The 17,872-nt window shown below is 38.4% G+C and overlaps 1 protein-coding gene across 1 annotated transcript in view; it reads right to left on the bottom strand.

Moving 5' to 3' along the window:
• Positions 1–4,194: 4,194 nt before the first annotated feature.
• Kl (klotho) overlaps positions 4,195–17,872 on the bottom strand; it is a 45,210-nt gene continuing 31,532 nt past the window's right edge. Inside the window, exons 2-5 of the mRNA XM_046454129.1 lie at positions 14,155–14,665; positions 13,154–13,422; positions 6,950–8,051; positions 4,195–6,452 (exon numbers count right to left, since the gene is read on the bottom strand). Coding sequence (XP_046310085.1) covers positions 6,115–6,452; positions 6,950–8,051; positions 13,154–13,422; positions 14,155–14,665 — 2,220 coding nt within the window. The 3' untranslated portion in view covers positions 4,195–6,114. The remainder of the gene's footprint in view (positions 6,453–6,949; positions 8,052–13,153; positions 13,423–14,154; positions 14,666–17,872) is intronic.

The following is a 17,872-nucleotide window of genomic DNA, read 5'->3' as shown; positions in this document are numbered from 1 at the left end:
GAACCCAGGGGCCCTTAACCACTCAGCCACATCCCCAATCCTTTTTATTTTTTTTTTTATTTTGAGACAGGGTCCCAAGTTGCTTAGAACCTTGCTAAGTTGCTGAGGTTGGCCTTGAACCTGTGATCTTCCTTCCTCAGTCTCCCAAGGTGCTGAGATTATAGGCGTGTGCCACTGCACCCAGCTCATCTTGTCTTTTACTGGTAGAATATTTTCACTTGACCCACCTATCATTCTCTAATTATATCTCTCTTTTGCTTCTCTCCAGTTTACCACTACTGGCCCCTGGAAAAAACTCTTTAAATTTAAAGGGGTGGGGGGGAAAGGAGTTATAAAACCTCAAGTCTTAAATAAAACAACATCGAAAGACTATAGAATTGCCATCTAATAACTTAGAAATAAATTAACCAAAGCTTTGGTTCACATACAGAGAACAAACCAATCAAATAGCTCAGGCAACATTTATGCTTAAGGCCGTAATTAGACAACAGCTACAATACTGAAAGAAAATGGAATGTTCCAAACTAATCAATTGAGATTAAAAAAAAAAAAAAAAAGATCAACCTATTCTAACAATTAAAGGGCAATGTTTCAGCTGAAAATAATTTAAACAAAATAAATAAAGTCATTTAACATTAATTTATGGAAGTATATGGAAATCATACTAAAATCAGAAACTCTACAAAGGTTTTTGAATCACATGAAAATTAGTTAATGAGACTTAAATTATTTACCAACTAAATAACAATATACAAATTTTAATGTTTTGTCTGTTATTAAATTGTATTGAAAGAGCAGATGCTACAACATACTGATGTAAAAACATCTTCTGCCAAATAATCTTCAGGATTCTACCAATCCAACATTTGTAATATTTGAATCAAAAAATAATAATTTAGTAATATTAAGTGAATGTGAGGATTGATTTTTCTTTTTTAGTGTTACCAAGGGATTCTTTTATCCAAATTCACAAAATAACTAAAGGGTTTGGAGTGAATCATTTTGACTGTAATAGTTCCTGGTTTTACAAAACTGAACTCTAAAAATCCAATTCATAAGAAATTTCATGCGCCTTAGCGGTAGAGGGATTAGTCTAGAAAAACACATCTGGGGCAGGTGCGTTGTCTATTGAAAACTTGCTATGTACCCACTGAGCTGAAACTGACCTGTTTTCCCCATTTCAAAGATGAGGACACTGAGGTTCTACAGGGTGGAATTATCCAAGAGCACACAACTGCAAGGTCATTTTGAACCTGGGTCTTGCTCACTCTTTTTCCTAAGTCTTTTCATCTCAATTGATATGTAGGTTGACTTTTTTTTTTTTCATCTCTTAACATCTTGGTCAAAAAAAAGTGGTGGGGAGGCTTTAATATTATTAGTCATCAAGTCTTTTTGGTAGACAGAAATCATGTCCTGAAATGGAATTTTGCCACATTTTAGGTGCCTTACCATAGTCCTCAGGGGCATTTCCACCCTTCACTCCAGGCTTTCTTGTGGTTTTTCTGGACCTCTTTCTCCTTATGATTTCAAACAATTGTATTTGCCACAAACTCATGAAAATAACATTCCAGGAAATATCTTGAAAACAACAAAAGACTCCAGCAATACTTAGTGGTTATAAAAATGGGGAAATGCAATGGGTGTAAGGAAAAAATGCTGCCTGTTCTAGGAAAGTATAAGTATTTGGATATGACGTGAAATGTTCTCTATAAGATGACCTCCCTATCTGTATTTATGAACAGAGAACTTAGCTACCTAGTTAAGAGACAGTGTGAATAATGAAGACAGAAAGTTACAATCCCCTCAGTGATAAGAGGAGATAACTTAGGATAGCTGAGTTACTACCTAGAAAAGCAAGCTATCAAAGGTCATTGTGTGAAAGATTATTGGTTCTTCCTAATACACAGGATTGAACTGTGTGGCATCTAATACATGTCAATTTCCTGTTGACTGCTGGTCCTTGTTAATTCAGTCTTTGAATAAAGATAATGGCAGTAAGCTAATTTTTTATTCATTTATTCTATCATTCATTTCTACATTTCCAGTTAATCAGTTTTTTGGTTTTTGTGTTTTTTGTTTTTTGTTTTTTTGTTTTTTTGGTAGTAGGGATTGACCCTAGAGGAGGTGCTTTACCAGTGAGCCACATCCCCAGCCCTTTTTATTTTTTATTTTGAAACAGGGTCTTGCTAAGTTGCTGAGGCTGGCTGCCAACTTTCAGTCCTCCTGCCTCAGCCTCCCCAGTCACTGAGATTACAGGTGTATACCATCACACCCAGACAGTCAACATTTTTGCACAATATTATGTATAGGGCACTGCATTGAACATGGAAAAAAAGTAAAACAAAGATGACTTGACCTCTGAGACCCTCATGTCGAAGATGATCAAAATCATCCAAATGAACCTTTCCTTCCCAGGTAGAATTGCCAGCAGCATTGCATAATATGAAATATTAAATGGGGATGCTATAGAACAATGAACTTACTCTATTAATTCAGAAAAGTACAATTTGAAGAAAAGACTGAATTTGTGTATATGTAAAATACAAAACAGTTTAACTCTCCCTGAGAATTCTTCTAATTTGTTAAATATTTTGGAAATCTTAATTCTATTTAACAGGCTTGTGTTCTTTAATACCATAGCCATTAGCCTCATGTGGCCATTGAGTACTTATTATGTATCTGGTCCAAACTGAGAACACAACTGTGCTGTGTGTATTAAACACACAGATTTCTAAGACTCGGTACAAAAACAGTATGTAAAATATTTCAATAACTTTAAACTAACTATATGTTGAGATTCTAATATTTTGGATATATTCATGAAAACTGAATCAGTAAAATATATAAGATTAATATTTAAGATGATTACAAGAAAATTTTAAATATATGGTTTGCATTATATCTCTGCTGGACAGCACTGCTATAAATAATATAAAGGAAAGCTTCCAAGGCTTTAGGAGATTCTAATTATCCATGGAAGACAAAAATAAAATGATCTGAAAACCCTGTTCTCCAAATTAGAGCAAAATGAAGTGTGGATATGTGCAAAGGGCCCACATGGGATTGAGGAATATGCAGTAAATACAGGGTAGTTGCAAATAGCTGCAAGCCCTCAGGGATCCATGAGTTTTTCACTCATTGTTGACTATAGAGTTGGCCCACAACACAGGAGAGTGGTAGGGACTCCAAGAGAATATATATGGCACATGTATGGAAAACCTAGAACCTATAAGAATAGAGGATCAAAGAAAAGGTCAGGAGTGGAAAGAACGCAGGGCTCTGAGAATCCAGTGAAAATGTGAGCATGGGACTCAGGGTACAACTCTGTGATAGAGTACCTGCCTGGTATGCAAGAGGCCCTGGATTCCATCCTCAGCACTGTATTCAAAGAAAAGAAAAAATGAACATGCATCACCTCACCATGATTTAGACATGTCTCCAGGAATTCCTGTGTTGAAAACTTAATCCCCAATGTCATATATTAATAGTATCGGGAGGTAATCAGAGTTAGATGAGGTCAGGAGGGTAGGGCTCCCATGATGGGGAGCAGCTTTATAAGAAGAGAGACCTATGCTAGCTAGCAAGCTTGCTCTGACTCACCATGTGATGCCCTCTGTCATGTTGAGATGCAAGAAAGGGCCCTCAGCACAACCTGGCGCCTGGATACTGGACTTCCCAGCTTCCAGTGCCATTAGCTAAAGAAACTTCCATGCTTTATCAATTACCCAGACTATGGGATTCAGTTATAGCAACAGAAGACAATTAAGACAAACCCATTGGACCAGAAAGGCTCTCCTCCCAGACCCTCCTGGGAGTACCAAGCCTAATCTGAGAGGTGCCCTCGCTCCTTTGACCCAAGCAGAGCGCCAGTTCTGAAGGTCAGCCAGGATTCAAAGTTAACATGATGCTCTCGTTACAGTTGAGTTGAATGGCTTTGAGATGTCATTCCTCTTGGGTACTTTGGCTTCTCTATTTTATCCCTTTCAGCTTTTCCTTTATTTCACTGTCTCTGTGTCTGAAATTCTCTTTCAGCTCAACCACATGGACTCCCCGGGACACCTTCCCTGCCTCCGCCATCGTCCATCATTGGTAGGTCACATTCTCCAGTCACATCTTAAGTGGCTTAGTTCAACTCAAAAAATTTTAATTAAAAAATAAGTAGCTAGTAATCAGACACATGATTACAAAAAAAGATAAAGTTGCAGGCACATTTATTACAATACTTCATCAAAGAGCAGAGCTACTTCTTTGAACACTCAAGGAAATGAATGTAAATGTTGTAGCAAGAAAATTGTTTTAAACAACATTCATTATTTAACATTAGAAAGAAACTAGTTTAACAAATAGAATGGTCAAATAACTTGTAGTATAGTCATATAGTAGAAATCTCTACAACTATTAAAATCATACATTTGAAGACCAATGATAAAAGTCACACAATAAAAATTAATAAAAGTACATAACTATATGTGATATGATCTGACTATATAACATAAAATACATAGGAAAGGTTAATAGTGGCTAGCTCTGGGTTGTGACATTATAGGTAATTTTTATTTTTCTTCTCATATAGTCTCTGTATTTAATTTTTTTTTACAACTAACATATATTACTCTTATAATCTGAAAAATATATACATAAAATAAACTATTGATTCTCTAGTGTCCGATTTTAATAAAGTGTCCAATTTTATAAAGAATCCCACCAAAAGCTTATCTTTCATGGAAAAATTATACCACCTCTCAAGATGATATATAATACAGTACAGTATTTTATTATATACTATGACCCTGTGTCAGCAAGGTTAGTTATGCCTGTTATAACTGCTTTATGTCACCTGATACAATATTGACTATCTATAAAACAACTCCGGTGTAAGAAAGAGACATGCCCATCTAAAAATCAGCAAGACTTATTTAAAGGGTGTTAAAGAAGAAGACCTAATTAGTCCTTTCTACAGGAATCAGTAGCATGTTTCAGTAGAAAAGTTCAAAGCAAAACTAGTTCAAAGCTACTTCCACAGATGCAAAAACAAAAAAATCCAGTGTTATCAGACCTGATTGCTTTTGAACATATTAAGAAATTTTAAATGTATTAAGAATTGGTTTGTTTTGTTTTGTTTTCAAAAAATTCACAGCACATTCTGAAGAACAGAAAGTGGAGTCAGTCTTCACAGAATGAGTTTCGGTTTCATCCTTATTCTCTCAAGAAAAATCATTTCGTTCATTCCAAGGTCTGCTCAAAAACAAAAGGATGTAAAATCAATTAATCATGTTGCTCATAATAAGCATGTTTTTGTCCACCTAGAGCCACTGCAGGAGATTGCATTTCACAATTGCTTTCTGCTTCCCCAAGAACCCAGCATCTCATGATTCATCTTTATGTTTTTGCAAACATTTATCAAAAGTCTCCTAGGTGTGGGCCCTCAACAAGGCACCAGTGAAACAAAACCCTCAAGGACCAGGGGCTCAGAGAGTGCCTCTAAAAATTCACATGAAATATAAATTTCCATAATCTGATAAATATATCATTAATCAAATACATAAATTGATATTAGCAGCATTGGATAAAACACTACTTTTAAAAGGGAATAATAGGGCCCCTTTGCCATCTCTCCAGTATGTATTCTACTACCTTCTTTATAGGAAACTTGGTGAGTTAGAGGCTTGGCCATTAGGTATTATCATGGTAGTTGGAGAGACCTGGGACTTAACTTTTTTAATCTAATGCTTGCAGTTGTCCCTTCAAGAAAACCATAAAATTTAATGGGCACAGATAAAAATATTCCTAATCTTGTCATTCAAGATTTTTCTGTACAAAGATTTCTCTGCTGTGATTACCATTTTTCATGCTTCCCATACAGTGTTAAGGAAATTATGGTTCCTATCAGTCTCTTAATTGCCCCCCAAAAAGAACAAATTCAGACATTCTTTTTCTTATTCGTTATTTTACAGTCACCTGTGCCCATTTTAGAACCTCTATCATAAGCCACAGAAACGTTTCCTAAAAGCCAAATGAATGAAATTTCACAACATTGAGAGGTACAAACGGTTAACAGTTCTTGTGTGTGCATAATTATTTCAAGACAAATGAACAGGAAAAGCCTAGCTCAGACTATTTGTAACTTCTTCTGCCTTTCTTAGAGTAGTAAAAAATAAGGGAAAGAGAGATAATAAAAGCAAAAAGCAAAAAAGCGATGAAAGCCAGTAAAGACTTCCGTGTGTGAAAAAAACTGCATTCAGTACACATGGTGTATTCTTCCGGGCAGAACCTTTCCAGTGTTTCGGGACCCAGGAAACCATTGTTGTCGATAATTTTCCTGTAATGCTTCATGGACGGTTTGGGCTCAAACTGATTTGCTGCATATCGATAGAGGCCAAACTTCGGAGCCGAGCGATCGTTAAATGAATAAGCAAAGTATCCACAAAGATTGATACCATCCAACACGTAGGCTGGAAAAACACAAGGACAGGAGGAATCATTAAAAGATTTTGCACACAGGACATCCCTTTGACATGGTATTGGTCCACCAGGGAAAATAGCATTTAATAAAACTTTGGAATCCATTAGATTTAATTAGAAAAATCTTTTTATAAGGAGACAAATAGGTAAATATCAAGACACATATTGAACTACAGTGAACAGTAGTTTGATGTAATTAAATCTACTATGATGCATTTGGCTTAAATTTTACATTCATCAGCACTTCAGATGTTTGTGGGACCATGTGTGATTGAAGATGAGAAAGTCTATCCCCTAGTAGAGCTAGGGGTTTCTGTCTGGTCTTCCACTTTTCCCTAAACTCTTACTCCCAGAGAAAATACCATTTCTTGGATTGTTTCAGTGTAACCAGGAACAGCCAGGTCCTTTGTTGGGGCAGTGTGTGTTTCTGTTGGAGAGTGTCTATCAGCTACCCTTTGGCGACCTTTCTGTTTCAGGGGCTCCTTACCTTTCAGAGCTTCATTTACATAATTCTGTATGTAATACATCCTCAACTTGTCTTGTTCGGCCTGGGGATCATCATCAATGCCATTAGCCATTATATACATGGGGAGATCTCCGTACTTGAACTTCAGCCAGTTCAGCACTTTGCGCAAACCCCAGGGCACCACGGCCACCTGGCTGGGGGAGTTGAGCCAGGTGATGTCAGTCATTTCTTGCACCTCAAGGTAATCGTTGTATTTTAGGGGATCTTCTTTCTCCCAGTCTACAAGTATAGTGGTGTAATGGCTGAAAGCCAGAAAGTCAAAGGAACCCTGGATCAGCTTTTTTTCCTCTTCGGTGAAATAAGGTAGAAGAAAATTGTTCCTTTGGTTCAGCCATTCCCTCATCGCGCGTGGGTAATCTCCAGAGCCGAAAATGGGTTCGGCCAGCCAGCCAATGTCAAATTCCAAAACTCTCTCGGCCACTTCTTTGTCCTTTGGGGACAGAGGGCACGCGGGTTCTATCCAATCCGCCTGCAAGGCTATGGATATTTTGCCCTTTTGAGCAGGTCTGAACTTTTCATCATACACGTGCCAAGCCAACGCATGGGCCTTCAGAAGGTGATGCCCCGCCCGGTACGTCATATTGCGCGTGTCGGGCTCATTCATCGTGATCCAAAACTTGACGTGGTGACCGAGCTCTTGAAAGCACAGTCTGGCATACTCTGCAAAAGCCAGGGTGGTGCGGGGGTTCTCCCAGGCGCCCTGCTTGGCCAGCGGACGCGGCAGGCCTTGGTGGGGGGCCGCGGGGTGCCACAGGGACACCACCGGCGTGATGTTGGCGCGGACCAGTTCACTGACCACGCAGCGATAGAAGTGCAGGACCGTGTGGTTCACATGGGACTGGTTGCCCAGAGGGAGGATCAGGGCCCAGTCCAGAGAGAAGTGAAAATGCGTAACGTGCATTTCCTGGAGTAAGGCGATCTGGGGCCGGATGGCAGCAAAATCTACGCAGTAGGATTTCCTCTTCTTGGCCATCACTCCGTCCACTTTAATAAGCCTCTTACTGTGATGGACATCCCACAGGTAGACATTGGGGTCAGTAAACTGAGAGAGAGTGGTGTCCACCTACAAAAAATAGAGTAAAGGTTTGCTTCACCTGGAAAATCCTGTAAGGTCCATGCAAGTATTTCAACAGAATTAGCAAGTAAGATGAGCAAAATTAAACTCCTTTCTAGCTGGGAATTTAAACCACTTTTTGTAAACTGTAGTTTCTTGAGGAAGAAAATATTCCACTTTTTTAAAAAATATTTTTTTAGTTGTCAATGGAACCTTATTTTATTTATTTATTTGCAGTGCTGAGAACCGAACCCAGTGCCTCACACATGCTAGGCAAGCGCTCTGCCACTGAGCCTCAACCCCAGCAAAGATTCCACTTAAAAAAAAAAAGTACATTTACATTACTCACAGTTCTTGCTATACTTTACACTTAAGATTAGTGTTTTTTAACAACTATCTGATTTTAGTCACTTCAGTTGACAAAAACAAATAACTTTTGCAGGCAGGCAGTCTGTGTTGTGCAAGAAATCACTAATGGCATGAGGTATTCAAATTTAAAAATAAATAGGCAAAATGTAAAAGCTTAAAATCTGCATGAGTTAAAGCTAGAAAATGAAATCATATTTATAATTAAGTTGTGCTTCTTAAAATTATGTTCTACATTTAGGTTTGCCTTGGGGTGCTAAATAAGCATAAGTGTTGTCTTTCATGGGGTTTATGGTCAGTGATAGAATTTAACAAATTCAATCTATTGGTATAAAGCCTGAGAGAGAATGTGGAAATAAGGAACAATAATGTTATCCACCCAGAGAGGGATTTCTTTTAAATGAAGTTTTTCTTTAGTTTTCTAAAATATTTTTTTCTGTAATAATATTAATTATAGGGTTCTCAAACATATGACATTAAGCTTCCAAAATAGAAACAGGTGCTTAGGAAAAGTGGACAAATTGTGAAAGCAAAAAAAAAATCATGAAATCCTCCCTCCACAGCTTACACAAAAACTGAAAAGTCCATCTGGGAGACCTGCAACCTAAGCCAGTTTCTCCTCTGAAATAATCCTTTTAGAACAGGTGTCTTGGCCTGACCCTGCCATAAAAGCAAAGATCAGATAAACCCTGGTTTTGAAGCTCTAGCAGAGGTGTTGTGAATTTTACAGTCCTGTCATAAACGCACAATTCGTTGCTGGTTCTCTGGAGGGGTGAGTGCTGTGTTTGTAAGGGAAAGTAATAAAAAGCAGGGTGTCAGAGGAAATTGATTTTCTGGAGAATTGTCCCTTGTGGATCACCCACGCATGCACTTCCCCTAGTGCTGTGGGAATGCTGTAAGAAGTCATTTTCCACATCCATATACCCACAAATTGTGTTTCCTTAGCTTCACAAGAGAAAATATTTGCATGCTATTTTGAAGAAAAAGTGTTCAGAACTTGAAGGAATTTTTTGCATTATTTTTATAGAGCTTTGAGATGACTACATTCATAACTTTTCTGCCAGAATCATCCAAAGCAACAGCTTTGATTCTCTCCATCTGAAAACAAACATGAAAGACCAAGATATGATTATTTTGCATGGGTTGGGGGTTGGGATCATATTTTTAAAATATGCAGCATTTAGAAATGAATATTTAGGTAAAATTTCATCTAACTGCTGTTAATTTGTTGACTTTGTTTTTGCTTAAAAATGAAATAATAAAATTAGACCTTTGAGAAGGAATTGGTATAAAGTATGTATCTAGTATGTTATGGAAGAAAATCTCTCTTAACAGGGACTAAAGTCAAAAAAGCTCCATGTCCTCAGTATGTAGCACATTCTTTACTTCTGTTACCTAGGAGCATTTGTGGTTATGGGAAAACAAGTCTGCCAGCTAGAAGTTGGGTCCAAGTAAAATGACAATGCCTATGAATTAACCAACATCAGACTTCAGACAGGTCATGGTCAATAGGATATTATTTTTCAACTTATTAAAGTGAAACACAAGCCCCAAATATTAAGTGTTTGAAACACTACCCAGGAAGGGAAAGATGAATTTGGATGGTTTAGACATCAACTTCTCAGGACATCAACGTGTTAAGTTAGAACACTGCTTGTCAATGAAAATGCTCTCACACCTTGGAACAGATGGGTCAGAGGACCTCCTTTTACTATGCCAATCAGGCATTAGCCTGGAGTTGCTAATATGAGGCCAAGCCCAAACTGCAAACCAGAAAGAAGAAAATGCAGTTGCAGCCTGTTCCCACAGAGAGCTTTCAGGGAGTTCGCATCCACCATGGCTTTGAAAGTCAATTATGGGTTTGTTGGGTTCTGCATAGGAAGCAGGGACCTAGCTAAAAGTGCATCCTCAGAGAGGTTGAGACCAGTGAGTGGCTCACCCAGGATTAACCCATTTTGATCCATCATCCTAGGTGTAGAACATCTATAAAAACTTATATTATGTGATATATAATACTTATAATAAATATTAATATTATATACATATATAAAATATGTCATATATATGGGCTCCAGGTTATGGTTTCCAAACTATTTTTTTTTTAGTACCAGGGATTGAACCTAGGGGGCGCTTAACTATTGAGCCACATCCCCAGCCCATTTGGTATTTTATTTAGACACAGGGTCTCCCTAAATTGTTGATGCTGGTTTTGAACTTGCAATCCTCCTTCCTCAGCCTCCCAAGCTGCTGGGATTACAGGCATGTGCCATGGCACCCAGTGGTTTCCAACCTATTTCAACCTATTTTAATGTACCTGTGTCGATTTCTTTGAAATATTCACAGAATTGAAAACTTGGGACTTAGTAAGATTAAGATTCTATAAAAAGGGACTTCTCTCCCCATTTTCCTATTTGCTGCCATACTTTTTTGCTTCTGATCAGAGTTTCTCTTCTCTCTCAAGGAAATAAGATGCAGGTTTTGCATGAAAATAGGGAAGGAGTAAAATGGTTCTCAACAGCCTCCACTTCCCTACATTCCCACCGCTTGCACAGAGATGCTGGCTATGAGACTTCTCCACACTCAAAGGACCAATTGGGAGTTACCTGCCAGACTTGGGCTGCTATCAGAAATCAGGGAGAACATGAGCCCTTCAGTGTCAGTGCTCAATGCCTTCAGAGAGTGAGAAGTCAAGATACAGAATAAAGACCAAGCACCATCTAATTCACCCCATCCCCAATAAAGGGCAGGAGGAAGGAGGGACTGAGGGACCTATCTTCTTCCCTTTCTCTGTCCCTGTCTCTCCTCCTTCCTTATCAGCCCCAACTCTGCCACTTCAGAGACTGCTTGAGCTCCATTTTGTGTCCCACATGGAGGAGAGAAAGAAGGGAAGAAGGGAGACAAACAAGAAGGAAAGCCCACACTAAGCAAGATGAAGCTAAGAAGCCTTCTTCCTATTGCACTTGGACATCCTTACCATCACTATGACAGGTACCTGGGATAATCAACTTATGGGGAGGAAACATTTCCTTTTGGCTCACAGTTTTGGTGGTTATAGTCCTTGATTAATTGACAGCTTTGCTTTTAGGTCGTGGTGGGGAGCATATGGTAAAGCCAACTGCTTACCTCATGGTCAGGATACAAAAAAGAGAAAGAGGAAAGGGCTGGAGACCTACTATTCTCCTCCAGGGCACATCCCCAATTACCTAAAGGCCTCCTACCAGGCCCCACCTCTTAAACATTTCCCCACCTCCCGGTAGTGCCAAGTTGGAAACCAAGCCTTTAACCCATGGGCCTTTGGGGACATTCCAACTCCACACTAAAGCACAAAACCAACATTCCTCAGTAAATGTGAAGAAAGGATTTGAGTCTGAGACCACGTCTAAACCAAACTACATGTTCTGAAAAAAAAAAAGTAAGAAAAATCTAAACCAACAAAAAACATATGAAGTTAGTGTTGATTTATTTACTTAAAAATATTTCAATTTAATATTTACAAGGAAACAACAATCCATTGCAACTAGAACACCTTTCCTCAGATCCAAGCATTCTTCCAAATATTTCTTTTGAAGCTGTAGCAGCTACAAAGTGAGTGGAAGAATCCAACATCCTAAATCTCATTGCTTAACAATGGAGACTGAACTGTGTCTCTGTCTTGATCAGTTTTCATTCTCAGACTATGTGGCAGTACCCCACCATCTCACCCTGCTCACTTACCCTCAAGTTCTGTTCACTCCTTTACCTTGTTTGTGTACCCATCTCTTATTCTCAATAGTCTCCTTTACTCCTTGAAAGCAGGGTGGTGATGTTACTCATTTCAGTGAGTAAACTGACAATCCCCCCTAATCAAGTGACCCCATCACCACACAAGGCTCTGTACACACTAGGCATCTAATAAGTACTTAATGAAGGATTCAATCAAACCCAAGAAAATAAGCCCCTTTAAAATTAGGGTAATTAAAAAAGAACACTGAGATTAACTAACTACATAGTAGATATTCAATAAATATTGATTGATCATTTTAAAGCATTTCCATATCATTTCAGTGACTGTATCTAAAAAAGGCTGGATGTGTAACCGATGTGATTCTGCAATCTGTATACAGAGTAAAAATGGGAGTTCATAACCCACTTGAATCAAAGTGTGAAATATGATATATCAAGAACTATGTAATGTTTTGAACAACCAACAATAAAAATTTTTTAAAAATTTAAAAAAATAAATAAAATTGACTTTCATAAGTGTAAAAAAAAGGCATTTCTATCAGTGAGTCATTGGAGAAGGGTTTGCATTCATGAGGGGTCTCTGCAAGTCTGGGGGTGAGGGTGGTCCATGTTTATGCCTCAGGAGAGCTGTACCCTCATTCTCAGCTGGTCCACTGAGATCTCAGAGGCTCTGGAGTTCCATGTCATATCTTATTTATGAAAAAGCTCAACTGTTTTAAAAAGGATTAGAACCCCATAATACTAAAAGACAGTGTTTTTTTCTTTTCATTGTCTTATCAAATCTTAAATACTCATGTGTTTAAATTCTTTTCCTTTGGATCTAATTTAAAGAATAAGATGAAGATTGGAAGATCTTTGGGGAGAAGAGTGCAGCATTTCAAATGGTGATCTTCAGGTGCTCTCTGGGAACTGTTTGGCTCCAAGAGCAGAGAGTGTGCCATGACAAGAGCCTGAGAAGGAAGCACTACTTACTAGTGACAGGGCTTGGTGAGACTGCTGATTGGTTTTGTCAGCTGACTTACTTGAACGTAGTTGTCAACAACTCCCCAAGCAAAGTCACAGGGAAATGTCCCTTCTAGGGGTTGATTTTCAGGTAAAGGAGGGAAGCCATTTTTCTCTATCAGCTTTTGGTAGAACAAGGCTGAAGACTTCGGCAACAGCTTCTTATCCTGGCTCAGAAAGTCGACATAGAAGAGTCCACGTCTGATGCTGTAGCCTCTGTGCCACTCGAAACCATCCATGAGGGACCACGCCGTGTACCCGATGACATTGACCCCATCCAGCCTGATGGCTGCAAAAGGCAGAGAGGACAAGAGCAGCATGACCCTTCCCTGGGCACTCACCTTATGATTCGAGAGAATCTGAGGGTTTCACCACTTAAGGAAACGCCAAGTAGAATGCTCCCAGTTTGGCAAACCAATGATTTTTTTCTTATTGACAAAAGGTTCTCATTTATTCTAGATAACTCTACAAATAAGTGGCTTCACAAATAGGCTTATCTCCAATGTGTTTTTATTTGGATTTCTGAGACAGGATAGTTTCTTACTCCCAGTGGGTGCACTACAGGGCTAATATCTGTTTTCTGCCTAAGCACCTAGTATTGAACCTCAGATCATAAATGAAAAAGGTCTTTAAACTCATGAACTACTACTTTTTCCAGATAATATGTATACACCCTTTTTTTAAAAAAAAAGTGTTTAATCAGTCAAAGTAATAAAAACTCAAGAACACGCACAGAGAGCTACATGTCCTAAGATTTCTATTATACTTAAAGTCTTAATTAATAACTGCAAATCAAGTAATTTCAAATATTAACCCAGTTTCTCCCTTATGAGAGAAGATAAAAATTAAGTTCTTCAAGGCTTCAAACAAAAAAGGCACTACCTAAATGCATTTCTACTATTGCCAAAATGAATTCCTACATTATGATTAAAAATAGAACACAGCATATTGCAGATAATCTTAAGGATTGTTTCCCCCATGGATTTTGACAAGAAATGAATATTTTTACCCCAAATCCTACCTTTTAAGGTTTCCATGATGAACTTTTTGAGGTAATACATGTATTTGGCATCATCTCTCTTGGTGGTCCCTGAGACAAACCAGCCATTTTCCACAATAAATATTTGAGGGTGGTTATATTCGAGGTCAATCCAAGAAAGGAGTTGTCTCAGGTTGGGAGATTCTAATTGGTGGAACTTCATGTGCGGGTCCAATAGTTGAAAACTCAAGGTTGGTCCAAAGGAAAGAGCAAAAAAGTCAGCGGTTCCCTTGACGAGCCTTTTCTCAGATTCGGTAAAATCAGGCAGAAGAGATGAAAGGTTATTCTTCATGCTCTCAGGATAGTCACCATCAATAAATATGGGTTTGGCAAACCAGCCTAGTACGAAGTCAAGGGATTTTTGACATTCTTTGATGTTATGGTCTGTCATTCTTCGAGGATTGATCCAGTGAGAGCTGAGGGCGATGGACACTTGGCCTCCCTGAGTTGGACGGAAAGAAGTGTTGTAGAGATGCCAGATTTTGGCATGAGCCTATGAAGAGAAAAATCATGGTGAATTTCTCTGATGGTGAGAGATGCAGGACATAGTCATTTCCCCAATTCTAGTTGTATCTGTTTCTCATCAAGCCTAACCTAATGACTAACCCCTCACTATAAAAATTAGCTAGAACCAGGGCTGGGGTTTGGCTCAGTGGTAGAGCACTTGCCTAGCATGTGTGAGGCACTGGGTTCGATTCTCAGCACCATGTAAAAATAAATAAATAAGGGGATTATATCCATCCACAACCAAAAAATATTTTTTAAAAAATTAGCTGGAACCAATAAATTACTTCAGAGGTAGCTCACCCCACCATGAGCTGCTACCATGATTAAAGTTATTTCCATTGTTTTTCAGCAGCCAGTGGAAATTTATTATGAAATTTATTATGAATTTATTAGGGTAAGTTGGTAGTTATTATTCATATTTTGAAAAGCTAATGAAATAAGAATTTGTTATACTGTCTTACTACTTACTTGACTTTGGATTATGGACTTTTTAATTAATGGGTTCCATGAAAAGAACCAATGTCGCATCTGTGATCACACTAGGAATTTCTAAATAGGATTATATACTTTATCCTAAGAGACTGGGAGTTTCCAAACTGACTCAAGTTGTTGGAGTCAATTTAATATTTCTTACTCATCTCCCATAGCTAAATTCCAATGTGTGTCCTCAGAATCTTTGTTCTTCCCTATGAATCAGCATAATATATTAAAAGACAATCCAAATTCTAATCTTGGCCCACCCTCCACAACTCTGGGACAGTGCTGGCTTCCTGCAGATCCAGGGTACAAGGTATAAGCCAAGAGGAAAAATACAGCTAAATACAACTGGCAGGAGATGGGCACTCTACCGTTAAGTCAGCTCTCAGTAACTGTTTCCTACCAGTGAAAGGGCTTTGCTTCCATGAAACCAACTTTATATTCCCATTAAATCTTGCTGACTTCTGATATCTTTTCATTTGTTTTCTTTTATTTACAAATATTGAGACTTAAATGGTATTTTTCCCTTTCTACTTGAAGTTTCGCTTCACCTTTGAATTCCTTGACTTACTCCCACTGTTTTCCTACAAATATAAATACTATTAGCCTTTTATTCCCCTAACATATATTCTTTGAAAACTCTATTTTAATTCTCCATTTAATTCTGTATATTCTACAACATGATCATGCCAATTTTCATTCCAATTCCTGAGCCGGAAGAAGATCTGTTGCTCAGTATGCCAAATATCCTCTTCATTTTTCTTAAATATTCTTCTCCTGGTTCATTTCAGGGCAGGAATCCAAAAATGGCCTCATCACCATTCTTAGGAGCTCAGCTAACCATTTCAATGAAATAAGATTGTTTATGTCTGATTTTTATTTTTAGTTTCTTAGTGACATCTGTTATTTCATTTCACTGAGTGTATTCTTTCCATATAGCAGCTATCTATAAGCTAAGAAAGAAATAGAGGATAAAATGTGAATGGAGCAACAGTGATTTTTGTCTGTTAGCTCTATGATTTCACCTGCCCTTCTTTATTTTCCTTGCCACCATCAAACTATCCCTCTCTATTGACAGGAAACCATGAAGTCACTTGATAAGTAAATAGAAAAACAGGGGAATAGTCAAACTGGTACTCAGGAATCCACCCTTTGGGACCTAGGACCAAGGGACATTCCTAATTTGGCCCAATTTGAGGCCAATGAACTGTCATGTCCTAAATTCTAACAGGCAGTCATCTTCAGAGCAAGCACTGAATAGGTAGGAACTTCACAGTCTGGCTCAGTTGTACAGGTAGCTGGAATCATGCAACAGAATTGTTCATGATAACAGACCACACTTCTAACCTGGAAGACTTTGACATGGATCAGAGGAAATGTGGATGAAATGATAAATGACCTGGGCTACTGACAAAGGCACAGGTGATCGCCGGTGTCAGTTAAAGTTCCTGCTCCATCACGTTTTAGTTATGTGCCTTTGACCACATTATTTAACCTGGACAGGGAAGCCCAGCTTTCTGTGCCTCTCATTGAATGTTTCAAGCATCAAATTAGATAATTTATGTAAAGCTCCTGACACAGAGATTCTATAGTAAAGTCTCCATGAATGTTTATTTCATGAACATTGTTGGAAAAGGAAACCCCACCTGCTCTGCAATCCAGACCATAACAGTGATATGATGCAGTGATAAAATGTGGAGTTTAGATCACAACGCCTTTATCTGTTACCAAAGTGAACCTCTGTTGCTTATCCTATCTTAGAGGTAGCTTACTGCACTGCACGGAGAGTTGCTTGCATGACTGAAGTTGTCTCCATTGTTTTTTCATCAACCAGTAGAAATGCAAATACCATCTATTTTCCCATAAGGATTATGAGGATTAATTGATCTGATGCAAGTCAAAGTGCCTATTAAGTGGTTGATTATTTTAGAGGATACATTTACAGCATAGAAAACATCTTAGGTACTATTTGGCTTAACCCTACTCCAAATCTCTATTGCATCTATTGTCTGTCTGTTCTCTAGAGCCGCCCAGCTAGGTGGTCCTTCTGTGCCTGGCAGCTTCTCCAGGAAATCCCAACCCCATCCGACCTGCCACACTGAACTGAACATCCAAGTCTCCAACATGCTGTGCTCCCATCATTTAATGAAGGTAATGATGCATCCTTCTCCAGACTGAGCTTCCTGAGGAATCCCTCATGGCCTCCCTGGCCTTTAGAGGCCTGAGTCTGTTAAACAGAATTAACTCTGCTCCATCACCTCCTCATGAGGTTGTTCATTCCATCTACAGATGGTAGGTTTGAGAAAATCAGATGCAGTACTGAGGCAGAATATGGGAAAAGTCATCACTAAGGATCTTGCAACAATCAAGGATGATTCATAGGAAAAAGGTCATGCACCGTCTTCCATTGCTTTCTAATTTTTCCAGGTATGTTCATTTTATAAGCCTGTCATCTTAAGATTGAGACTCAATAAAGCTAGTGACGAGGACTCAGAGAAATAATTAACTGTATGGGCAAGAAAGAATGCTCATCTACAACCTATTTCTAAATAGCAAAACATTGAAAACAATTGAAGTGTCCAATATTCAAATATGTTTACAACCATATAAACATATAGGAATGTTTTAATACATGATGGTATAACTGAAAAAATAAGACATGCTTTTAAAACATTACAAATCTTTCAAAAGAATATCTATAAACAGGTAACAATGT

The sequence above is a fragment of the Marmota monax genome, unplaced genomic scaffold (assembly GCF_021218885.2).
Source record: "Marmota monax isolate L192 unplaced genomic scaffold, Marmota_monax_Labrador192_F-V1.1 WCK01_AAM20220418_F8-fsc00011, whole genome shotgun sequence".
NCBI lineage: Eukaryota > Metazoa > Chordata > Mammalia > Rodentia > Sciuridae > Marmota > Marmota monax.
Note: the sequence above shows the minus strand (reverse complement) of the source record. Positions and strands in the feature narration are given on the sequence as shown.